This window comes from Procambarus clarkii, chromosome 75 (assembly GCF_040958095.1).
Source record: "Procambarus clarkii isolate CNS0578487 chromosome 75, FALCON_Pclarkii_2.0, whole genome shotgun sequence".
Taxonomy (NCBI): Eukaryota; Metazoa; Arthropoda; class Malacostraca; order Decapoda; family Cambaridae; genus Procambarus; species Procambarus clarkii.
In genome coordinates, this window is record NC_091224.1 from 2,442,923 (window position 1) to 2,470,812 (window position 27,890).

Sequence of the window (27,890 nt, forward strand, 5' to 3'; positions counted from 1 at the left end):
AGGTAACACATCACCATGACACCAGAGCTGCCAGGTAACACAGCACCATGACACCAGAGCTGCCAGGTAACACAGTATCATTCACAGCATCATGACACCAGAGCTGCCAGGTAACACAGTATCATACACAGCACCATGACACCAGAGCTGCCAGGTAACACAGCATCATGACACCAGAGCTGCCAGGTAACACAGTATCATACTCAGCATCATGACACCAGAGCTGCCAGGTAACACAGTATCATACACAGCACCATGACACCAGAGCTGCCACGTAACACAGCATCATGACACCAGAGCTGCCAGGTAACACAGTATCATACACAGCATCATGACACCAGAGCTGCCAGGTAGCACAGTATCATACACAGCACCATGACACCAGAGCTGCCAGGTAACACAGTATCATACACAGCATCATGACACCAGAGCTGTCAGGTAACACAGTATCATGCACATCATCATAACACCAGAGCTGCCAGGTAACACAGCATCATGACACCAGAGCTGCCAGGTAACACAGCATCATGACACCAGAGCTGCCAGGTAACACAGTATCATACACAGCACCATGACACCAGAGCTGCCAGGTAACACAGTATCATACACAGCACCATGACACCAGAGCTGCCAGGTAACACATCACCATGACACCAGAGCTGCCAGGTAACACAGCACCATGACACCAGAGCTGCCAGGTAACACAGTATCATTCACAGCATCATGACACCAGAGCTGCCAGGTAACACAGTATCATACACAGCACCATGACACCAGAGCTGCCAGGTAACACAGCATCATGACACCAGAGCTGCCAGGTAACACAGTATCATACTCAGCATCATGACACCAGAGCTGCCAGGTAACACAGTATCATACACAGCACCATGACACCAGAGCTGCCACGTAACACAGCATCATGACACCAGAGCTGCCAGGTAACACAGTATCATACACAGCATCATGACACCAGAGCTGCCAGGTAGCACAGTATCATACACAGCACCATGACACCAGAGCTGCCAGGTAACACAGTATCATACACAGCATCATGACACCAGAGCTGTCAGGTAACACAGTATCATGCACATCATCATAACACCAGAGCTGCCAGGTAACACAGCATCATGACACCAGAGCTGCCAGGTAACACTATCATACACAGCACCATGACACCAGAGCTGCCAGGTAACACAGCATCATGACACCAGAGCTGCCAGGTAACACAGTATCATACACAGCATCATGACACCAGAGCTGCCAGGTAACACAGTATCATACACAGCACCATGACACCAGAGCTGCTAGGTAACACAGCATCATGACACCAGAGCTGCCAGGTAACACAGTATCATACACAGCATCATGACACCAGAGCTGCCAGGTAGCACAGTATCATACACAGCGCCATGACACCAGAGCTGCCAGGTAACACAGTATCATGCACATCATCATGACACCAGAGCTGCCAGGTAACACAGTATCATACGCTGCATCATGACACCAGAGCTGCCAGGTAACACAGCATCATGACACCAGTGCTGCCAGGTAACACAGTATCATACACAGCATCATGACACCAGAGCTGCCAGGTAAAACAGTATCATGCACATCATCATGACACCAGAGCTGCCAGGTAACACAGTATCATACACTGCATCATGACACCAGAGCTGCCTGGTAACACAACATCATGACACCAGAGCTGTCAGGTAACACAGTATCATACAAAGCATCATGACACCAGAGCTGCCAGGTAACACAGTATCATACACAGCACCATGACACCAGAGCTGCCAGGTAACACAGTATCATACACAGCACCATGACACCAGAGCTGCCAGGTAACACAGCACCATGACACCAAAGCTGCCAGGTAACACAGTATCATACACAGCACCATGACACCAGAGCTGCCAGATAACACAGTATCATACACAGCATCATGACACCAGAGCTGCCAGGTAACACAGTACCATACACAGCACCATGACACCAGAGCTGCCAGGTAACACAGTATCATACACAGCATCATGACACCAGAGCTGCCAGGTAACACAGTATCATACACAGCACCATGACACCAGAGCTGCCAGGTAACACAGTATCATACACAGCACTATGACACCAGAGCTGCCAGGTAACACAGTATCATACACAGCATCATGACACCAGAGCTGCCAGGTAACACAGTACCATACACAGCACCATGACACCAGAGCTGCCAGGTAACACAGTATCATACACAGCATCATGACACGTGAGCTGCCAGGTAACACAGTACCATACACAGCACCATGACACCAGAGCTGCCAGGTAACACAGTACCATACACAGAATCATGACACCAGAGCTGCCAGGTAACACAGCATCATGACACCAGTGCTGCCAGGTAACACAGTATCATACACAGCATCATGACACCAGAGCTGCCAGGTAACACAGTATCATGCACATCATCATGACACCAGAGCTGCCAGGTAACACAGTATCATACACTGCATCATGACACCAGAGCTGCCTGGTAACACAACATCATGACACCAGAGCTGTCAGGTAACACAGTATCATACAAAGCATCATGACACCAGAGCTGCCAGGTAACACAGTATCATACACAGCACCATGACACCAGAGCTGCCAGGTAACACAGTATCATACACAGCACCATGACACCAGAGCTGCCAGGTAACACAGCACCATGACACCAAAGCTGCCAGGTAACACAGTATCATACACAGCACCATGACACCAGAGCTGCCAGATAACACAGTATCATACACAGCATCATGACACCAGAGCTGCCAGGTAACACAGTACCATACACAGCACCATGACACCAGAGCTGCCAGGTAACACAGTATCATACACAGCATCATGACACCAGAGCTGCCAGGTAACACAGTATCATACACAGCACCATGACACCAGAGCTGCCAGGTAACACAGTATCATACACAGCACCATGACACCAGAGCTGCCAGGTAACACAGTATCATACACAGCATCATGACACCAGAGCTGCCAGGTAACACAGTACCATACACAGCACCATGACACCAGAGCTGCCAGGTAACACAGTACCATACACAGAATCATGACACCAGAGCTGCCAGGTAACACAGTGTCATTCACAGCAACATGACACCAGAGCTGCCAGGTAACACAGTACCATACACAGCACCATGACACCAGAGCTGCCAGGTAACACAGTATCATACACAGCACCATGACACCAGACCTGCCAGGTAACACAGTATCATACACAGCACCATGACACCAGAGCTGTCAGGTAACACAGCATCATGACACCAGAGCTGCCAGGTAACACAGTATCATACACAGCACCATGACACCAGAGCTGCCAGGTAACACAGTATCATGCACATCATCATGACACCAGAGCTGCCAGGTAACACAGCACCATGACACCAGAGCTGCCTGGTAACACAGTATCATACACAGCACCATGACACCAGAGCTGCCAGGTAACACAGTATCATACACAGCACCATGACACCAGGGCTGCCAGGTAACACAGCATCATGACACCAGAGCTGCCAGGTAACACAGTATCATACACAGCACCATGACACCAGAGCTGCCAGGTAACACAGCATCATGACACCAGAGCTGCCAGGTAACACAGTATCATACACAGCACCATGACACCAGAGCTGCCAGGTAACACAGCACCATGACACCAGAGCTGCCAGGTAACACAGCACCATGACACCAAAGCTGCCAGGTAACACAGCATCATGACACCAGAGCTGCCAGGTAACACAGCACCATGACACCAGAGCTGCCAGGTAACACAGCACCATGACACAGAAGGGTCGAGACAGAGACGCAGCAATAGACGCCACAAACAAAGAGGTCAGACACCAGGAAGGAAGAGTGTCAATAATGGAGTCTGCATATGTCAGCTTCCTCAGGAATTACGTGACAAGAATCTAAGGTGAGCGACAGACAAATGTTATCTTGAGGTTATCTTGAGATGATTTCAGGGCTTAGCGTCCCCGCGGCCCGGTCCTCGACCAGGCATTCTTTTTGTTACTCATCCCCAGGAATCCCGATATTGCCAGAGAACGACAAGGGGCGAGGGGGAGAGGGGACGAAAAGGGGTGAGGGGGAGAGGGGACGACAACGGGCGAGGGGGAGAGGGGACGACAAGGGGCGAGGGGGAGAGGGGACGACAAGGGGCGTGGGGGAGAGGGGACGACAAGGGGCGAGGGGGAGAGGGGACGACAAGGGGCGTGGGGGAGAGGGGACGACAGGGGGCGAGGGGGAGAGGGGACGACAACGGGCGAGAGGGAGAGGGGACGACAAGGGGCGAGGGGGAGAGGGGACGACAAGGGGCGAGGGGGAGAGGGGACGACAAGGGGCGTGGGGGAGAGGGGACGACAAGGGGCGAGGGGGAGAGGGGACGACAAGGGGCGAGGGGGAGAGAGGACGACAGGGGGCGAGGGGGAGAGGGGACGACAAGGGGCGAGGGGAAGAGGGGACGACAAGGGGTGTGGGGGAGAGGGGACGACAAGGGGCGTGGGGAGAGGGGACGACAAGGGGCGAGGGGGAGAGGGGACGACAAGGGGTGAGGGGGAGAGGGGACGACAAGGGGCGAGGGGGAGAGGGGACGACAAGGGGCGAGGGGGAGAGGGGACGACAAGGGGCGAGGGGGAGAGGGGACGACAAGGGGCGTGGGGGAGAGGGGGCGACAAGGGGCGAGGGGAAGAGGGGACGACAAGGGGCGAGGGGGAGAGGGGACGACAAGCTTCACAGTAAAAGTCAGAGCAGAAGTCTTGGTTGTAGCGTACATGAGAGCATCGATCATCAGTGGCCCAGGTCGACACATTACCATTCCCAAGTTGGAGCTGGTGTTGTGGGGGAGACAGTGGTCACCACCACAGCTGGTGTTGTGGGGGAGACAGTGGTCACCACCACAGCTGGTGGTGTGGGGGAGACAGTGGTCACCACCACAGCTGGTGGTGTGGGGGAGACAGTGGTCACCACCACAGCTGGTGGTGTGGGGGAGACAGTGGTCACCACCACAGCTGGTGGTGTGGGGGAGACAGTGGTCACCACCACAGCTGGTGGTGTGGGGGAGACAGTGGTCACCACCACAGCTGGTGGTGTTGGGGAGACAGGGGAGTGGTCACCGCCACAGCTGATGTTGTGGGGGAGACAGGGGAGTGGTCACCACCACAGCTGGTGTTGTGGGGGAGACAGGGGAGTGGTCACCGCCACAGCTGGTGTTGTGGGGGAGACAGGGGAGTGGTCACCACCTCAGCTGGTGTTGTGGGGGAGACAGTGGTCACCACCACAGCTGGTGTTGTGGGGGAGACAGGGGAGTGGTCACCACCACAGCTGGTGTTGTGGGGGAGACAGTGGTCACCACCACAGCTGGTGGTGTGGGGGAGACAGTGGTCACCACCACAGCTGGTGTTGTGGGGGAGACAGTGGTCATCACCACAGCTGGTGTTGTGGGGGAGACAGTGGTCACCACCACAGCTGGTGTTGTGGGGGAGACAGTGGTCACCACCACAGCTGGTGTTGTGGGGGAGACAGTGGTCACCACCACAGCTGGTGTTGTGGGGGAGACAGTGGTCACCGCCACAGCTGGGAGTGAGATGTCAACATAAGGCTGAGACAAGGCCAGGGAGAAGGGAGGATGGAAGGCAGTTTAGTGCAAACAGAAAAAATAATAATGCTCGCAACACTACTTGTGGAACTTCTTCAAAAGAGAGGAAGAATGCAGTACCAAGCCTCACTTTAACGAGGAAGTGTTGAGGGAAGATTGGCAGATGTCCACCAAGACCGAGAGAGTTTAGTTCGGCTAAAATACTGTATCTCCAGATAGTGCCATAAGCCTTTTCCAGTTCATAAAGAAGGGCAACAATGGCATTATTTGCAGCAAAGGCTGTACGAATGTAGACATCCAAGTCCACTCAAATATTACTCATGCTGCGAAATTTAGGAAAGCCAGAGAGGATGTGGAGGTAACGATGGCGGTCCCAGAGTCACACGACACATACGTTAACCATACATTCAAAAAGTTTGCAGACACTACTCTAAAGGGCAATGGTGCAAAAATTCTTAGAAAAAGTCAGAAAATACATCCAGATACACTTAGGGAGATGTGAATCATGGTGAAGTAGGACAATAGGATGTCTGAAAATAGTTTACCGCCAATCTTTTGGACTCTCTTCAGGACCTGTGGGAGAGGGGCGGCCACAGTAATGGTGGACACACAGCCTTTACGACTCTCACTTCGTGGTGTACGGACAGACCCGCGGCTCACCAGCAGTACTTTTCCGAAACAGAAACATAAAATTCCAGTGTGTCTCGGCGCCGGTGTTTTTTCCCAGGCCAAATGGTAACAGTGGACAGCCAGAACACAGTCGGAATTCCAGCAGGGATTTCCACCTCGTCTGGTGTCTGAATAGCCGTTCTGATTAGTATTGAAATTAAATCATTGCTTAATTAAAGCATGTGAAGCTGATAATTATATTTTACTCAAAATTATCGAAATGAATGGCGTGTTTAACCGGAGGCCAACTAGATTTTATTCTGAATTTATCGGTGAAATTTGTATGGTAATGGATGAGAGTATGCATAAGATATATATATATATATATATATATATATATATATATATATATATATATATATATATATATATATATATATATATATTTTCAGCGCCACAGTGGCCTGCACTGTGGAAAATCGGGTGGTTGGCACACTAGACACGACGAAGTCAACGACATCATTAAAAGAAGCCTTGCCTCTGCTCAGTGTCCAGCGGAGAGAGAGCCCCGCAACCTACTGAACCGTGACTCTGTTAGCTTTGCCGGCCGACCAGACGGAATCACACTGCGTCCGTGGAAGGGTGGCAGGCAGTTAGCATGGGACTATACTTGCATATCCACCCTGGCAACGACATACATCACCCTCTCTGCCGGCACGGCAGGAGCCGCAGCGACACACAGAGAAAAACAAAAGTCAGTCAAGTACAGGCAATTAGATCAAAGGTACAATTTCGTTCCAATAGGGTCTGAGACCCTAGGCCCATGGGGTGAGAGTGCAAGAAGGTTTCTTAAGGATCTTGGTTCCAAGCTCATTGACACCACAAGAGACCCTAGAGCAGCAAGTTTTCTCTTTCAGCGCCTCAGTGTCGCGATCCAGAGGGGAAATGCCCGCTGCATCCTCGGTTCCTGCCCGGCGTCGGAGGAGTTCGAGGAAATCTACAGCCTCTAGGAAGCGAACTTTTTCTTGTGTCCTCTTAATGTTTATTTTTTGTATAAAATCAGATATGTAACTGTATAACCTTGCATAATAAAGTGTACATCATAATAAATAAATAAAAAAAAAAAGGGGGTGGTAGGAGAAGTGAACACTCTTTCGCATTCAGAGTTAAATGTCAAGTTTTTCCCTGAGTGCTCTGTGTTCCCTTCTCTGAGGCTGTGGGTCCCTATAAATGCACCAGTGGTGGTACCCCCCTATATATATATATATATATATTATTAAATATGACCGAAAAAGTAAGATTAATAATTCTAACACGAATTTTCTCAATCTTTCGTACATTTCGTTTCACTGTTGGAGGTAAATCAAAAATCAATTCTCCAAAATTCATTTTTATTTCTAGTCTGACGCGACACGAGCGCGTTTCGTAAAACTTATCCATTGTTTCGTGTTCTGTCTTGTGTTGATGAAATTAATACCCTATTAATACTCCTGTTCTGTCTTGTGTTGATGAAATTAATACCCTATTAATACCACATCTTGTTCTGTCTTGTGTTAATGCCACATCACCCCTTCCACCTCACTCAAATGTAGATATAAAATCGGAGATGCGTAAATTCTATTCAGTTGTGTATTTGTGAACTAAAGTCTTTGAAAATGTAATAAGTTTTACGAAACGCGCTCGTGTCGCGTCAGACTAGAAATAAAAATGAATTTTGGAGAATTGATTTTTGATTTACCTCCAACAGTGAAACGAAATGTACGAAAGATTGAGAAAATTCGTGTTAGAATTATTAATCTTACTTTTTCGGTCATATTTAATAATATATGTCTACAGGAAAGACTGCTACCAAAATATACTAATATATATATATACAGAGAGAGAGAGAGAGAGAGAGAGAGAGAGAGAGAGAGAGAGAGAGAGAGAGAGTGAGTGAGTGTGTGTGTGAGAGTGAGTGAGTTACATACAAGATGAGTTACAAGCAGAAAGTTGGGTTTCTAGAACATAACATTTCTAGAACATGCTCTATGACTTGACGGATTTTGGAAACTGGATATGTAATCCTAGATGGAGTGATTAGTGGTGCCTGGAGTCTCTGTTTCTCTCCTTCCTTATTTCGCATTCTCTCTCCCTTCCTCCTTACCTCTACTTCTCTCTCTCTTCTTCTCTTCCGTTCTTCCTCCCCCTTTTCCTCTTTCCCTAGCTTCTGTCCTTTTTCATTCAATCCACCTCATTCTTTTTTACCATTCTCTCTCACTTCTTCCCATTCATTCTCTATTCCCTCCTACCTAACATTCTTTCTTTTTCACACTCTCCTTCTCTGCCAATTCTCTCTCCTTCTCTGCCAATTCTCTCTCCTTCTCTGCCAATTCTCCCTCCCTCCCGTTCTCTCTCCCAGAACATGCAATACTTGCTCCCAACAAGCACACAATGCAATCAAAAAAATGTTTTCACTATTGTGACTATAATGGAACATTGTACCAAACGTTGCGGTTATGTTTGTCTGGAAAAAATCTGAAAAACTCATAAAATTTCTCTGTTTATATTGTCAGACAATTCCCCTGTATAGCCCGGTAAACTGTCCCCTTCCCTCTCACCCTCGTCGTTGACATCTCCATCACGACGAAAATTGATCGCCAGCAAGTATGAAGTATAATGTGACATCACCGGGAGGGGGAATATATAGCCCTGGACCGGCTACCATCGTCAGTCTCTCCGGGTGCACTACGGGTGTCTTCCCTGTAAGCTGTCCACGATCCAGCTCCCAGCTGTTTCGTGACCAGTTGGTGGTGTGTGATATAACTCTTCGTAAGGCCTTATTTTGTTTATATTGTTTACCGTACCTTTAAATTTGATGTGTTCTTTTATTATTTCTATTGTATAACAGCCAAGATTATTGTATGTTAAGTTTGAAGTCGTGTTGTTTCTTTTTGACACATAACTTCAACACAACAAAATACACATTTGTTGTGTTTCTTTTTTGAAAGTAAATTTGTTATATTTTTGCTTGAGTTTACTTTAATGCTTAACCATATTTTCACACTGCTAAGGTCAAATGTGTTTTGTTTAATGTTGGTTAAACTTAGTACCTGCTGGGTGACCACATTACCTTCCCCCGTAACACTATAACCAGAGTACCCGGCTGTGTCTGGGTCACTACCCGCCATCCTCTCTTGCTTCACCACACTCCCTATCTCTCTCACCTCTTCATCTATCCTCTCTCTACTTTCTATCCTATCTCTTCTCTTCCTTTCCCTCCCTTTTCCTCTCAATCTTCATCCCTCCCATTCTCTTTCCTATTTTCATTCTCTCTCCCTCCTTCCCTACATTACTCTCTCTCTCTCCCATTCTCTCTCATTACCGTCCCACCACTTGGGGTGGACGGTAGAGCGACGGTCTCCAGTTGCCTTTGATGAGGTCAGCGTAAGGTCACACTGGTGGACAATATGATGTTCTGCAGTGAGCAAGATGTTCTAGGGAACAGGTAGATAAACATTAAACGCGAGATGTTCTAAAGAACATCTTGTTACTTGCTGAACAAGATCTTCCATAGAACAAGCCTCTCACACTCTCCCGAGACTCGAGTCCATCCTGCTGTTTAACAAGTACTTACAGTAACGGTGTGAACCATCGTTCATATTTTGACGTAGTGACCAATTAGTAAGTGGAACTTGGTGCTACTGAATTTGGACAAACCTGGAAGACTTTTTTTGTTATTTATGCTGCTAATAAAACCTAACCAAATCTACCCATCCAAGGCCTAAGCACGCGACCTGAGGCCAAATATAACACATATATGTGCTATATTAGGCCTAGGAATATTTAGGTCTGGTTTTTAACTCTGGGAGTTTGAAGATCTGTTGATGAAGATTTGACTAAATGTAAATTGTGTTAGCATAACTACTCGGATACTTTGCGTCATTATATAATGGGATGAGAAAAAAATCGCGGAATTAAGAGATAAAAACATCAATATTGTCCAAGAAATGTATAAGTACTTTATTCATAATGATCCACTGCCAGGAATCTTAGCGAAGTATTCACAATTAGCTTACTGTAGGTGCAGCCTGCACATGACTGTAAAGCTGCCACCCAGTTGGGTGGGTGTGGAGCACATGACTGTAAAGCTGCCGCCCACTTGGGCGGGTGAGGAGCACATGACTGTAAAGCTGCCGCCCAGTTGGATGGGGGAGGAGCACATGACTGTAAAACTGCCGCCCAGTTGGGTGGGTGAGGAGCACATGACTGTAAAACTGCCGCCCAGTTGGGTGGGTGAGGAGCACATGACGGTAAAGCTGCCGCCCAGTTGGGTGGGTGAGGAGCACATGACTGTAAAACTGCCGCCCAGTTGGGTGGGTGAGGAGCACATGACTGTAAAGCTGCCGCCCAGTTGGGTGGGTGAGGAGCACATGACTGTAAAACTGCCGCCCAGTTGGGTGGGTGAGGAGCACATGACTGTAAAACTGCCGCCCAGTTGGGTGGGTGTGGAGCACATGACTGTAAAGCTGCCGCCCAGTTAGGTGGGGGTGGAGCACATGACTGTAAAGCTGCCGCCCAGTTGGGTGGGTGAGGAGCACATGACTGTAAAGCTGCCGCCCAGTTAGGTGGGTGAGGAGCACATGACTGTAAAGCTGCCGCCCAGTTAAGTGGGTGTGGAGCACATGACTGTAAAGCTGCCGCCCAGTTGAGTGGGTGTGGAGCCCATGACTGTAAAGCTGCCGCCCAGTTAGGTGGGGGTGGAGCACATGACTGTAAAGCTGCCGCCCAGTTGAGTGGGTGTGGAGCACATGACTGTAAAGCTGCCGCCCAGTTAGGTGGGGGTGGAGCACATGACTGTAAAGCTGCCGCCCAGTTAGGTGGGGGTGGAGCACATGACTGTAAAGCTGCCGCCCAGTTGAGTGGGTGTGGAGCACATGACTGTAAAGCTGCCGCCCAGTTGGGTGGGTGTGGAGCACATGACTGTAAAGCTGCCGCCCAGTTAGGTGGGGGTGGAGCACATGACTGTAAAGCTGCCGCCCAGTTGGGTGGGTGTGGAGCACATGACTGTAAAGCTGCCGCCCAGTTGAGTGGGTGTGGAGCACATGACTGTAAAGCTGCCGCCCAGTTGGGTGGGTGAGGACCACATGACTGTAAAACTGCCGCCCAGTTGGGTGGGTGAGGAGCACATGACTGTAAAGTTGCCGCCCAGTTGGGTGGGTGAGGAGCACATGACTGTAAAGTTGCCGCCCAGTTGGGTGGGTGAGGAGCACATGACTGTAAAACTGCCGCCCAGTTGGGTGGGTGAGGAGCACATGACTGTAAAGTTGCCGCCCAGTTGAGTGGGTGTAGAGCAAGACTAGTAACTGTGTAACTCACCATTGATAAAGTGCCTTGTATAGTGACTGTTGTGAGCCTCTTGTTGAATCACTTGTGATTACAATTGTATTATTGATATGTATATGTATTTGTGAACATGGGTGTATATATATATATATATATATATATATATATATATATATATATATATATATATATATATATATTTATATATATATATATATATATATATATATATATATATATATATATATATATATATATATATATATATATATATATGAACATGTGTATGTAACATTAACAAAGCTGGATCTAGCATCAAAAGATTGTCACTCTCTTAGCTAAACGAACTATGGGGTTCAGTTCCTGAACCATTATGTGCCTCTGTAACCCATTCCACGGAATTGGTATTGGGGGTCCACCACCGCCCACGGGATGGGTATGGGGTGCATAGTAAAGAAATGATAATCTCAGTATACCTTACACACGACAGTATATCATACACCAGAGTATAACTACACTGACACACTAGCAGTATACCATGCACCAGAGTATGGCTACACTGACACACTAGCAGTATACCATACACCAGAGTATGGCTACACTGACACACTAGCAGTATACCATACACCAGAGTATGGCTACACTGACACACTAGCAGTATACCATGCACCAGAGTATGGCAACACTGACACACTAGCAGTATACCATACACCAGAGTATGGCTACACTGACACACTAGCAGTATACCATACACCAGAGTATAGCTACACTGACACACTAGCAGTATACCATGCACCAGAGTATGGCTACACTGACACACCAGCAGTATACCATGCACCAGAGTATGGCTACACTGACACACCAGCAGTATACCATACACCAGAGTATGGCTACACTGACACACCAGCAGTATACCATACACCAGAGTATGGCTACACTGACACACTAGCAGTATACCATACACCAGAGTATGGCTACACTGACACACTAGCAGTATACCATACACCAGAGTATGGCTACACTGACACACTAGCAGTATACCATACACCAGAGTATGGCTACACTGACACACTAGCAGTATACCATACACCATAGCATGGCTACACTGACACACTAGCAGTATACCATACACCAGAGTATGGCTACACTGACACACCAGCAGTATACCATACACCAGAGTATGGCTACACTGACACACCAGCAGTATACCATACACCAGAGTATGGCTACAGTGACACACCAGCAGTATACCATACACCAGAGTATGGCTACACTGACACACTAGCAGTATACAATACACCAGAGTATGGCTACACTGACACACTAGCAGTATACCATACACCAGAGTATGGCTACACTGACACACCAGCAGTATACCATACACCAGAGTATGGCTACACTGACACACCAGCAGTATACCATACACCAGAGTATGGCTACACTGACACACCAGCAGTATACCATACACCAGAGTATGGCTACACTGACACACCAGCAGTATACCATACACCAGAGTATGGCTACACTGACACACCAGCAGTATACCATACACCAGAGTATGGCTACACTGACACACTAGCAGTATACCATACACCAGAGTATGGCTACACTGACACACTAGCAGTATACCATACACCAGAGTATGGCTACACTGACACACCAGCAGTATACCATACACCAGAGTATGGCTACACTGACACACCAGCAGTATACCATACACCAGAGTATGGCTACACTGACACACCAGCAGTATACCATACACCAGAGTATGGCTACACTGACACACTAGCAGTATACAATACACCAGAGTATGGCTACACTGACACACTAGCAGTATACCATACACCAGAGTATGGCTACACTGACACACCAGCAGTATACCATACACCAGAGTATGGCTACACTGACACACCAGCAGTATACCATACACCAGAGTATGCCTACACTGACACACCAGCAGTATACCATACACCAGGGTATGGCTACACTGACACACCAGCAGTATACCATACACCAGAGTATGGCTACACTGACACACTAGCAGTATACCATACACCAGAGTATGGCTACACTGACACACTAGCAGTATACAATACACCAGAGTATGGCTACACTGACACACTAGCAGTATACCATACACCAGAGTATGGCTACACTGACACACCAGCAGTATACCATACACCAGAGTATGGCTACACTGACACACCAGCAGTATACCATACACCAGAGTATGGCTACACTGACACACCAGCAGTATACCATACACCAGAGTATGGCTACACTGACACACCAGCAGTATACCATACACCAGAGTATGGCTACACTGACACACCAGCAGTATACCATACACCAGAGTATGGCTACACTGACACACTAGCAGTATACAATACACCAGAGTATGGCTACACTGACACACTAGCAGTATACCATACACCAGAGTATGGCTACACTGACACACCAGCAGTATACCATACACCAGAGTATGGATACACTGACACACCAGCAGTATACCATACACCAGAGTATGGCTACACTGACACACCAGCAGTATACCATACACCAGAGTATGGCTACACTGACACACCAGCAGTATACCATACACCAGAGTATGGCTACACTGACACACCAGCAGTATACCTTACACCAGAGTATGGCTACACTGACACACTAGCAGTATACCATACACCAGAGTATGGCTACACTGACACACTAGCAGTATACCATACACCAGAGTATGGCTACACTGACACACTAGCAGTATTCACTAGAGAGTGTTACCTCACCTCAATAATTACAGGAACAAATCCATAGGAGCCGTGATGAGGGATCGAACCCATGCGTTGAGGGTTCCCAGACGCCCTCCAGTTGACTGCACCACCACATGGTAAACTAGTCGACTTGCGCGCGCCTGGAAACACCCAGCGCGTAGGTTCGAACCCTCATCAAGGCTTCTGTGGATTTGTTCATTGATATCACGATAATATGATTTCTCTGTGGAATAATTAGACGGCCCAATCGGATAAGTAATCCTGATAAATATATTTACATATAAACTCATAAAGGCTTCAACAACATGTCAAGCATCACTTGAAGCAAGATTGTCCAATTCTTCGTGTTATCTTTGACCAAACTTTACCATATATCACCCATATAATACAAAACATTTCATATATCAATTGATATAAACCAAATATTGCTTTATATTGCAAATTATTTGGTATTTAATTTTGTATATTTCACAGGTGGAAAATCTAATTTTAATATGATTAAAAATCTCTCAAAATGTATAAATGAGGCTTTTAAAGTCAGCTCGTTAGACAAACCCTTTTATAATATATTCAAAATACATGGCCGCCAAGGTGACCGGGGGTGGCTCTGGTGTGGCTCTGGTGTGGCTCTGGTGTGGCTCTGGTGTGGCCTCGTTATCTGGCTAACGAGGACACACAAGGCAATAGTGGACGATGCTTCAGACTTACAGTAACACGTCCTCCACCGACCCCCAAGGAGACAAGTTATCAGCAGTGTGTATACCAACACTTTGTCAACCGACTCAACAGGTAAATTAACAACAGACGAAGTGCTAACACGTAACTGTCTTGAGACTAACAACACAAACTATCAACAGACAGAACACTAACTCACAAACTATTAACAGACAGAAATGTAACACACAAACTAGCAACAGATAGGGTGGTAACACACAAACTATCAACAGACAGAATACTAACTCACAAACTATTAACAGACAGAAATGTAACACACAAACTAGCAACAGATAGGGTGGTAACACACAAACTAGCAACAGACAGAATAGTAACACACAAACTAGCAACAGATAGTGTGGTAACACACAAACTAGCAACAGATAGTGTGGTAACACACAAACTAGCAACAGATAGGGCGGTAACACACAAACTAGCAACAGATAGGGTGGTAACACACAAACTAGCAACAGATAGTGTGGTAACACACAAACTAGCAACAGATAGGGCGGTAACACACAAACTATCAACAGATAGTGTGGTAACACACAAACTAGCAACAGATAGTGTGGTAACACACAAACTAGCAACAGATAGTGTGGTAACACACAAACTAGCAACAGATAGTGTGGTAACACACAAACTAGCAACAGATAGGGCGGTAACACACAAACTAGCAACAGATAGTGTGGTAACACACAAACTAGCAACAGATAGGGCGGTAACACACAAACTAGCAACAGATAGTGTGGTAACACACAAACTAGCAACAGATAGTGTGGTAACACACAAACTAGCAACAGATAGGGCGGTAACACACAAACTAGCAACAGATAGTGTAGTAACACACAAACTAGCAACAGATAGAGTAGTAACACACAAACTAGCAACAGATAGTGTAGTAACACACAAACTAGCAACAGATAGAGTAGTAACACAAACACTAGCAACAGATAGGGCAGTAACACACAAACTAGCAACAGATAGTGTGGTAACACACAAACTAGCAACAGATAGGGTGGTAACTCACAAACTAGCAACAGATAAGGTAGTAACACAAACTAGCAACAGATAAGGTAGTAACACAAACTAGCAACAGATAGGGCGGTAACACACAAACTAGCAACAGATAGGGCGGTAACACACAAACTATCAACAGATAGGGCGGTAACACACAAACTAGCAACAGATAGTGTAGTAACACACAAACTAGCAACAGATAGTGTAGTAACACACAAACTAGCAACAGATAGTGTAGTAACACACAAACTAGCAACAGATAGAGTAGCAACACACAAACTAGCAACAGATAGGGCAGTAACACACACAAACTAGCAACAGATAGTGTGGTAACACACAAACTAGCAACAGATAGGGTGGTAACACACAAACTAGCAACAGATAGGGCGGTAACACACTAACTAGCAACAGATAGTGTAGTAACACAAACTAGCAACAGATAGGGCGGTAACACACTAACTAGCAACAGATAATGTAGTAACACACAAACTAGCAACAGATAGAGTAGTAACACACAAACTAGCAACAGATAGGGTGGTAACACACAAACTAGCAACAGATAGAGTAGTAACACACAAACTAGCAACAGATAGGGTGGTAACACACAAACTAGCAACAGATAGTGAGGAAAACGCACGCAACATAAAGGAAAATAACATAGACTAGCAACAGACGAGATGCTGAGCAAACAGAATCGCAAGAGACATAACAGACAAGGAAACACAAATAGACTCCGAGCACCAGACAACAGACTCCTAGCAACAGACTCCCAACAACAGACAACAGACAACAGACTCCTAGCAACATACAACATAATACTAACAACAGACGCCTAGCAACAACAGACTCCTAGCAACAGACAACATACTCCATGCAACAGACAACAGACTCCTAACAACAGAAAACATACTCCTAGGAACAGACAACAGACGCCTATCAACAGACAACATAATCCTAGCAAGAAACAACAGACTCCTACCAACAGACTCCCTGCAACAGACTCCTAGCAACAGACAACATACTCCTAACAACAGACAACATACTCCTAGCAACAGACAACATACTCCTAGCAACAAACAACAGACTGCCAGCAACAGACAACAGACTCCTAGCATCAGACAACAGACTCCTAGCAACAGACAACAGACTCCTAGCAACAGACAACAGACTCCCAGCAAAACACAACGGACTGCCAGCAACAGACAACAGTCTCCTAGCAACAGATAACAGACTCCTAGCAACAGACAACAGACTCCTAACAACAGACAACAATCTCCTAGCAACAGACAACAGACTCCTAGCAACAGACAACAGACTCCCAGCAAAAGACAACGGACTGCCAGCAACAGACAACAGTCTCCTAGCAACAGATAACAGACTCCTAGCAACAGACAACAGACTCCTAACAACAGACAACAATCTCCTAGCAACAGACAACAGACTCTTAGCAACGGACAACAATCTCCTAACAACGGACAACAGACTCCTAGCAAGAGACAACAATCTCCTAACAAGAGACTCCTAACAACAGACTCCTAGCAACAGACAACAGACTCCTAGCAACAGACAACAGACTCCTAGCAACAGACAACAGACGCCTAGCAACAGACAACAGTGCCCCAGACACCACCATGTCTGCCTCTTCTAAAAAGAATGGAAAATCTTGTCTCTCTGAAGCTGAGATATTGGATGAAATTTTATCGGTAAATCATTGAACTATATTTCTTGTTCTTGAGAGCGTGAAGTATGGCGCGAGGAGCCATGAATGAGAGCGTGAAGTATGGCGCGAGGAGCCATGAATGAGAGCGTGAAGTATGGCGCGAGGAGCCATGAATGAGTGCGTGAAGTATGGCGCTAGGAGCCATGAATGAGAGCGTGAAGTATGGCGCGAGGAGCCATGAATGAGAGCGTGAAGTATGGCTCGAGGAGCCATGAATGAGAGCGTGAAGTATGGCGCGAGGAGCCATGAATGAGAGCGTGAAGTATGGCGCTAGGAGCCATGAATGAGAGCGTGAAGTATGGCGCTAGGAGCCATGAATGAGAGCGTGAAGTATGGCGCGAGGAGCCATGAATGAGAGCGTGAAGTATGGCGCGAGGAGCCATGAATGAGAGCGTGAAGTATGGCGCGAGGAGCCATGAATGAGAGCGTGAAGTATGGCGCGAGGAGCCATGAATGAGAGCGTGAAGTATGGCGCGAGGAGCCATGAATGAGAGCGTGAAGTATGGCGCGAGGAGCCATGAATGAGAGCGTGAAGTATGGCGCGAGGAGCCATGAATGAGAGCGTGAAGTATGGCGCGGGGAGCAATGAATGAGAGCGTGAAGTATGGCGCGAGGAGCCATGAATGAGAGCGTGAAGTATGGCGCGAGGAGCCATGAATGAGAGCGTGAAGTATGGCGCGAGGAGCCATGAATGAGAGCGTGAAGTATGGCGCGAGGAGCCATGAATGAGAGCGTGAAGTATGGCGCGAGGAGCCATGAATGAGAGCGTGAAGTATGGCGCGGGGAGCAATGAATGAGAGCGTGAAGTATGGCGCGAGGAGCCATGAATGAGAGCGTGAAGTATGGCGCTAGGAGCCATGAATGAGAGCGTGAAGTATGGCGCTAGGAGCCATGAATGAAAGCGTGAAGTATGGCGCGAGGAGCCATGAATGAGAGCGTGAAGTATGGCGCGAGAAGCCATGAATGAGAGCGTGAAGTATGGCGCGAGGAGCCATGAATGAGAGCGTGAAGTATGGCGCGAGGAGCCATGAATGAGAGCGTGAAGTATGGCGCGAGGAGCCATGAATGAGAGCGTGAAGTATGGCGCGAGGAGCCATGAATGAGAGCGTGAAGTATGGCGCGAGGAGCCATGAATGAGAGCGTGAAGTATGGCGCTAGGAGCCATGAATGAGAGCGTGAAGTATGGCGCTAGGAGCCATGAATGAGAGCGTGAAGTATGGCGCGAGGAGCCATGAATGAGAGCGTGAAGTATGGTGCGAGGAGCCATGAATGAGAGCGTGAAGTATGGCGCGAGGAGCCATGAATGAGAGCGTGAAGTATGGCGCGAGGAGCCATGAATGAGAGCGTGAAGTATGGCGCGAGGAGCCATGAATGAGAGCGTGAAGTATGGCGCGAGGAGCCACGAATGAGAGCGTGAAGTATGGCGCGAGGAGCCATGAATGAGAGCGTGAAGTATGGCGCGAGGAGCCATGAATGAGAGCGTGAAGTATGGCGCGAGGAGCCATGAATGAGAGCGTGAAGTATGGCGCGAGGAGCCATGAATGAGAGCATGAAGTATGGCGCGAGGAGCCATGAATGAGAGCGTGAAGTATGGCGCGAGGAGCCATGAATGAGAGCGTGAAGTATGGCGCGAGGAGCCATGAATGAGAGCGTGAAGTATGGCGCGAGGAGCCATGAATGAGAGCGTGAAGTATGGCGCGAGGAGCCAAGAATGAGAGCGTGAAGTATGGCGCGAGGAGCCATGAATGAGAGCGTGAAGTATGGCGCGAGGAGCCATGAATGAGAGCATGAAGTATGGCGCGAGGAGCCATGAATGAGAGCGTGAAGTATGGCGCGGGGAGCAATGAATGAGAGCGTGAAGTATGGCGCGAGGAGCCATGAATGAGAGCGTGAAGTATGGCGCGAGGAGCCATGAATGAGAGCGTGAAGTATGGCGCTAGGAGCCATGAATGAGAGCGTGAAGTATGGCGCTAGGAGCCATGAATGAAAGCGTGAAGTATGGCGCGAGGAGCCATGAATGAGAGCGTGAAGTATGGCGCGAGGAGCCATGAATGAGAGCGTGAAGTATGGCGCGAGGAGCCATGAATGAGAGCGTGAAGTATGGCGCGAGGAGCCATGAATGAGAGCGTGAAGTATGGCGCGAGGAGCCTTGAATGAGAGCGTGAAGTATGGCGCGAGGAGCCATGAATGAGAGCGTGAAGTATGGCGCGAGGAGCCATGAATGAGAGCGTGAAGTATGGCGCTAGGAGCCATGAATGAGAGCGTGAAGTATGGCGCGAGGAGCCATGAATGAGAGCGTGAAGTATGGCGCGAGGAGCCATGAATGAGAGCGTGAAGTATGGCGCGAGGAGCCATGAATGAGAGCGTGAAGTATGGTGCGAGGAGCCATGAATGAGAGCGTGAAGTATGGCGCGAGGAGCCATGAATGAGAGCGTGAAGTATGGCGCGAGGAGCCATGAATGAGAGCGTGAAGTATGGCGCGAGGAGCCATGAATGAGAGCGTGAAGTATGGCGCGAGGAGCCATGAATGAGAGCGTGAAGTATGGCGCAAGGAGCCATGAATGAGAGCGTGAAGTATGGCGCGAGGAGCCATGAATGAGAGCGTGAAGTATGGCGCGAGGAGCCATGAATGAGAGCGTGAAGTATGGCGCGAGGAGCCATGAATGAGAGCGTGAAGTATGGCGCGAGGAGCCATGAATGAGAGCGTGAAGTATGGCGCGAGGAGCCATGAATGAGAGCGTGAAGTATGGCGCGAGGAGCCATGAATGAGAGCGTGAAGTATGGCGCGAGGAGCCATGAATGAGAGCGTGAAGTATGGCGCGAGGAGCCATGAATGAGAGCGTGAAGTATGGCGCGAGGAGCCAAGAATGAGAGCGTGAAGTATGGCGCGAGGAGCCATGAATGACAGCGTGAAGTATGGCGCGAGGAGCCATGAATGAGAGCGTGAAGTATGGCGCGAGGAGCCATGAATGAGAGCGTGAAGTATGGCGCGAGGAGCCATGAATGAGAGCGTGAAGTATGGCGCGAGGAGCCATGAATGAGAGCGTGAAGTATGGCGCGAGGAGCCATGAATGAGAGCGTGAAGTATGGCGCGAGGAGCCATGAATGAGAGCGTGAAGTATGGCGCGAGGAGCCATGAATGAGAGCGTGAAGTATGGCGCGAGGAGCCATGAATGAGAGCGGGGAAAGAATAGAGAAATAATACATTGCGGAGAAAAGAATGACACTCAAAGTGGAGCAGAAAATGGGGAAAGGGAAAGACAATAAATTGAGCAATATAAACCTGTGGTAATGACTGGAGGAGCAGGCAGGAAGTAAGCGAGGAGACGGTGCAATATCGTGGCAAGTGATGAGAGGAAGGAAGGAAGGAATACACAACTGATGTGAAGGTTGTGTGTGTGTGGAGGAGGGGCTGTGTGGGTGTGTGTGGGTGTGTATTGAGGGTGTGGGTGTGTGTGTGGGGGGGGGTGTACTCACCTAGTTGTGCTTGCGGGGGTTGAGCTTTGGCTCTTTGGTCCCGCCTCTCAACTGTCAATCAACTGGTGGACAGATTCCTGAGCCTACTGGGCTCTATTATATCTACATTTGAAACTGTGTATGGAGTCAGCCTCCACCACATCACTTCCTAGTGCATTCCATTTGTTATCTACTCTAACACTGAAAAAAATTCTAATGTCCCTGTAGCTCATTTGGGTACTAAGTTTCCACCTGTATCCCCTTGTGGAAACTGAAAAAATTCCCCTGAGAGTTTTGTAGGTGGTTATCATGTCTATCCTTATTATTCTGTTTTCCAGGGACGTGAGGTTCAGCTCCCTTAGCCTTTCCTCGTAGCTCATATCTCTGAGTTCCGGGACGAGTCTGATGCCATACCTCTGAATCTTTTTTCTAACTTTGGTCCATACCTTAACTAGATATGGACTCCAATCAGGAGATGTATATTCCAGAAATATTCATCTCTATATATAAATATATACTTTCTGGTAAGTCTCCTGTTTCCAGTGACCTGTTATACACCATAGAGAGTGGCACACTTAGTGCCTTCTTTTAGTATCCGCGGTGAATATTCTGTCAGGCCTAACAGCCTCTGTCACATTCAGCTCCAACAGATTCATTTTGACCTCATCACTAGGAAAGTCAGATTCATCCAAGGTTGCCTAGTTTGCCTCCTCCTCATTTAGTGCAGGGACCTCTCCTTGTTCTAGTGTGAAGACCTCCTGCAATCTCTTGTTGAGTTCTTCACACGCCTTATCTTTCTCGGTGTATCTGTTCTCCCCTTTTCTCATTTTCATCACTTGTTCCTTCACTGTTGTTTTCCTCCTGATTTGTGTGTGTGTATTCAGCTAGTTTTGCTTGCGGGGGTTGAGCTTTGCTCTTTCGGCCCGCCTCTCAACTGTCAATCAATCATCTGTTACTAACTACTAACTAATTTTTTTTCACACACACAACTCACCAGGAAGCAGCCCGTAACAGCTGTCTAACTCCCAGATACCTATTTTCTGCTAGGTAACATGGGCATCAGGGTGAAAGAAACTTCCCATTTGTCTCTGCCTAGCCCGGGAATCAAACCCGGGCCACAGGATTACGAGTCACGCACGCTGTCCACTCAGCTACCAGAACCTATTCACTCAGCTACCAGACCCTGTGTGTGTGTGTGTGGGTGTGTATGTATGTGTGTGTATGTGGTGGGTGGGTGTGTGTGGGGGGGGGAGGGGATGTGTACAGGCCTAGTTGTACTCACCTAGATGTGCCAGCGGGGGTTGACCTCTAGCTTTTTGGTCCCGCCTCTCAACTGTCAATCAACTGATGTACAGGTTCCTGAGCCTATTGGGTTCTATCATATCTATACTTGAAGCTGTGTATGGAGTCAGCCTCCACCACAACACTGACTATTGCATTCCATTTGTCAACTACTCTCACTAAAAACGTTCTGTCTAATATCACAGTGGCTCATTTGGGTTTTCAATTTCCACCAGAGTCCCCTAGTGCGTGTGCCCTTGTGTTAAATTGCCTGTCTTTATCTACCCTATCAATTCCATTGTGAATCTTGTATTCGGTGATCATGTCCCTCCTTTAGCTCTTTTGTTTTCCAGCGACGTGAGGTTTAATTCCAGTAGTCTCTCCTCGTAGCTCATACCCTTCAGTTCGGGAACTAGTCTGGTAGCAAACCTTTGAACCTTTTCAAGTTTAGTCTTATCCTTGACTAGATATGGACTCCATGCTAGAGCTGCATACTCCAGCATTGGTCTGGCACATGTGGTATAAAAGTTCTGAACGATTTCTTACACAAGGTTCTAAAGGCCGTTCTTATGTTGGCCAACCTGGCATATGTCGCTGATACTTTTCTCTTGATACGAACTTCAGGGGACGAGTTTGGCGTGATATCAACCCCAAAGTCAGTCAGTCAGTCTGTCTCAGTGTCTGTCTCAGTGTCTGTCTCAGTGTCTGTCTCAGTGTCTGTCTGTCTGTCTGTCTGTCTGTCTGTCTGTCTGTCTGTCTGTCTGTCTGTCTGTCTGTCTCTCTCTCTCTCTCTCTCTCTCTCTCTCACTCACTCTTGAAGAATTTAATTTCTCTAATGATACCTTGGATGTGGCCTCCTGATCTCTACACCTATCTTCATTACATTATATTACATTTGCTTGGATTAAACTCTAACAACCATTTGTTCGACCATTCCTTCAGTTTGTCCAAGTCTTCTTGAAGACTCAAGCAGTCCTACTCTGTCCTAATCCTTCTCATAATTTTGGCATCGTCAACAAACATTGAGAGGAATGAGTCTATCCCCTCTGGGAGATCATTTACGTATATCAGAAACAGCATAGGTCCGAGTACAGACCCTTGTGGGACTCCACTGGTTACTTCACGCCAATCTGAGATCTCACCCCTCACTGTAACTGCTTCGTATTGCTTAGGTACTCCCTTATATATAGGTTATTCCTGCCTATTTTTGCAGCTTATGTACCAGCCTTTTATGGGGTACTATATCAAAGGCTTTCCGACAGTTAAAAAAAAAATTCCGTCAGTCCTTCTCTTTCTTGCATAATCTTTGTCACCTGATCGTAGAATTCTATTAAGCCAGTGAGGCAAGATTTACCCTTCCTGAACTCATGTTGGTAGTTTGTCACAAAGTCCCTTCTCTCCAGATGTGTTACTAGGTTTTTCCTCACGATTTTCGTCATCACCTTACATGGTATACAAGTTAAGGACACTGGCCTGTAGTTCAGTGCCTCTTGTCTGTCACCCTTTTTGTATATTGGGCCTACATTAGCCATCTTCCATATTTCTGGTAGGTCTCCCGTCTCCAGTGACCTACTATACAGTATGGAGAGTGGCAAGCAAAGCGCTCCTGCACAATCTTTCAGTACCCATGGTGAGATTCCGTCTGGGCCAACAGCCTTTCTCACGTCCAAATATAACAGGTGATTCTTGACCTCATCTCTTGTAATTTCGAATCCTGCCAACGCCGCCTGGTTTACTGCCATCTCTCCTAGTGCAGTGACCTCTCCTCGTTCTGTTGTGAAGACCTCCTGGAACTTCATGTTATGTTCTTCACACACTTCTTTGTCATTCTCTGTGTACCTGTCTTCACCCGTTTTAATTTTCATCACCTGTTCTTTCACTGTTTTTTCCTCCTGATGTGACTGTGGAGTGGCTTTGGTTCGGTCTTGGCTTTATTTGCTATATCATTTTCATACTTTTTGTCTGCCTCTCTTCTCATACAAAGCTACTCATTCCTGGTTCTCTGGTATCTCTCTCTGCTTTCTGGTGTTCAGTTATTTGGGAAGTTTCTCCACGCCTTTTTATTCAGCTCCTCTGCTTCCATACATGCCCTATTAAACCACGGATTCTTGTTTTGCTTTTCGGATTTTTAATTTTGGGGCAGGATGAACCTCTTTACTGCCTCCTGACACTTTTGGGTGACATAGTCTATCCATGTCTTGTGCGGACTTAGCTTTGATTTCTGTGTTCCATGGTATATCCCTTAGGAAACTTCTCATCTCATAATTTCCCTTTCGGTACGCTAGCCCTTTATTTCCCAGTTCTTTTCGGGGGAGATAAATCTTAGTTCTACCAGATACTCGAAGATCAATACACTTTGATCACTCATTCCCAAGGGGGCTTCCAACTTAACTTCCCTTATATCCCACTCATTTAAGGTGGATAGCAGATCAATCAAAGCTGTTTCATCCTCTCCTCTCATTCTCTGTTCTCCCAATCTATCTTCCCGTGGTAGAAGTCTCCCATGATTAGTAGTCTGGATTAGTTCCTGCTAGCAACAAAAGCTGTCCTCTCTATTATATTAAAGGTGGCCACGTTGTTTTTATCATATTCCTGTCTGGATCTTCTGTCATTTGGTTGGTTGTTATATATTACGACGACTATAATTTTAAGTCCTCCAATCGCTATGGTACCTGTTATATAGCCACTGAAACCTTCACAACCCTGGATAATCCTTTCCTCAATACTCCAACCTTTTCTTACCAGCAGAGCTATACCACCACCACCTCTTCTCTCTCTTTCCTCGCAACAAAGTAGTCCTGTGGAAACACTGCCTTTGTTATACTTTTTGTCTTGATTTTCTTGTAGTACCCATACTCCAAGTTCATTTGTTTTATTTGTAATCCCATCTATGTTAGTGTACATTGCCTTGAGACTCACTTTCTTCTGTTCATTCTCATGTCTCCTTGGTGAGAGTTCTGCTGATGGAGGAAGCTGTTCCATAGGTGTGAGGATTTGTGAAGTGGTTAACAGGGCCTCAGAGGATACTGGATTGAGGGGGGGGGGGTGGGGGGGGGTAATGAGAAGGGGGACAGGGAGAGAGATGGGGGGAGGGGGTACATGGTAGGAGTGGATAGCAGGGTGGGAATGAGGTGAGGGGGAAGGGATGGTTGACTGAACATGTGAGTGGGGACATGAAAGGTTCGGGATAAGGGGGGAGGAGGGTTCTATGCAGAGAAGGTTGGTGGTGTTACCCTCCACTCTGGTGTTACTGGGTTACTGGTTGTGGGTTTCCCCCTCACCCACTGGGGATGTTGTGTTTGGGGCGGTGATTTCCTGGTTTTCTCCTCTCACCCTGAACTTCTTCCTTGCCTCTGCTGCCGTGGCTCTCTCCATCCTCGTCATGTCCCTTTGAATTAATACTTTTTTGTATTCCTCCACATATTGCTGTTGGGTCTTCCTTTCTAGAATATTCTCCTTTGTGGTCTCGTTTGCAAACACTATCTTCATCAGGTGGTCTCTGTCCTTGCTGTACCTGGGCTCTATCATATCTACATTTGAAACTATGTATGGAGTCAGCCTCCACCACATCACTGCCTAATGCATTCCATTTGTAAACTACTCTGAGAGTAAAAAAGTTCTTTCTAACGTCCCTGTGGCTTATTTGGGTACTCAGTTTCCAACTGTGTCCCCTTGTTTGCATAACACTCGTGCTAAACAGTTTATCTTTACTTACCCTGTCAATTTCTCTGATAATTTTATAGGTAGTGACCACGTCTCCCCTAACTATTCTGTCTTCCAGTGTCCTGAGGTTTAGTTGCAGTAATCTTTCCTCGTAGATCATACCTCTCAGCTCGGGGACTAGTCTGGTGACATACTTCGGAACTTTTTCCAACTTCGTTTGGAATTTCATTAGATATGGACTCCATGCTGGAGCCGCATATTCCAATGTTGGTCTGGCATATGAGTAACAAGGCCTCCAATCACAGAAAAAGCATAGTTGTCACAGATGTGGCATCTATACTTATACTTACGAAATGAACGGTATGGTAAACAACACAGCTCAATTCCAACACAATGTCGTACAAAATAATTTAATAAAAAATAAATAAATCGAAATCTATGAAAATAAAATTTATCAATGCAATCGGAAACATTGAAATGGAATTCGTGACATATTTAGTATTACGTGTATGTTGCTATTATGTGCAACAGATGGCGCTGTTTTTCAAAAACGCATGTTTTTACCTGTCACAGGGTTGGCATCTATATAGTAGGTATATAAAAAGATGCGCCCATTCGAATGCAACGTTGTGTCAAAATTTTAAAGCAATCGGTGAAGAACTTTCAGAGATAACAGCGTGTGTTGCTCGTACGTCCAAGGATGGCGTTGTTTTTCAAAAAAACATGTTTTTTCCTGTTTCATGTGAGACATGTATATAGTAGATATATAAAAAGACGCGCCTATTCGAATGCAACGTTGTGTCAAGGTTACGTCAACAACACAATGTTGTTTTCAAGGTTTTCACCTTGAAAACAACATGACTTTTGGTGAACTCCTCTTCTAGCTGAACCCTGATGCAAGAGCATTAGTAAGAGGGATCAACACATTAGCGGAACATTATGAGGAGAAGAAGAGTCGTTGTGGTACAAGTGCCGCAGACCAGCCCAGCATCTTGGCAGGGTTCCCAGCCATGGTCAGGGAGGGTCGACGTCCCACTGATCCTTCCTCTTCCAGCCTGTTTACTCACCAGTAATGGCGGGATCTGGTTAGAAGTTGATTGACGGGTCTCGCTGCGTGAACAGTTAGTGAAATATGGCTTAAGGTGAAAAAATGGGAAGGGAAAGCTGTCAGCTTGATTTCATGACTCGGAAAAAAGTAAGTGTTGAAACTGTTGGTCTGGTACAGGTAGTTGGCTTTTGTGGTAGTTATTTAAGTAGACAAGAAGCCTCCTAGAAACGTAGCCCTTGACACACTTGTGGGAATAGTTAGCAAGTCAGACTTACATGGATATGGTGCCTTTTGTAAGACTTGTGTCGACTGTACCACGTAACTCTTGGGCCTGGTCGACGTGGGCCGTCCGGCCTCCAGCATAATACCAAGTTATCTCACTACTAAACATGTCTCAAATATCCTGAAAATTATGCTCGCTCTATAACATTGTTCCTGGATGGGGTTCTGGGAGTTGTTCTAATCCCCGAGCCCGGCCTGGGGCCAGGCTTGACTTGTGAGAGTTTGGTTCAACAGGCTGGTTGGATGTTACTTGGTTCAACAGGCTGTTGCTTGGTCCAACAGGCTGTTGCTTGGCGCGGCCCGCAGCATTGTAACAACTCCCAAACCTTTAAGACAAACTTTAACAAGAATTATGCGCAATACATT

At 47.1% G+C, this 27,890-nt stretch overlaps 1 protein-coding gene across 1 annotated transcript in view; it reads right to left on the reverse strand.

The window, feature by feature from the left end:
- LOC138356927 (coiled-coil domain-containing protein 86-like) overlaps nucleotides 1-26,439 on the reverse strand; it is a 67,854-nt gene extending 41,415 nt beyond the window's left edge. The window contains exons 1-2 of the mRNA XM_069313460.1: nucleotides 26,298-26,439; nucleotides 25,865-26,107 (exon numbers count right to left, since the gene is read on the reverse strand). Of these exons, the coding sequence (XP_069169561.1) occupies nucleotides 25,865-26,107; nucleotides 26,298-26,439 (385 nt within the window). The remainder of the gene's footprint in view (nucleotides 1-25,864; nucleotides 26,108-26,297) is intronic.
- Nucleotides 26,440-27,890: the final 1,451 nt, after the last annotated feature.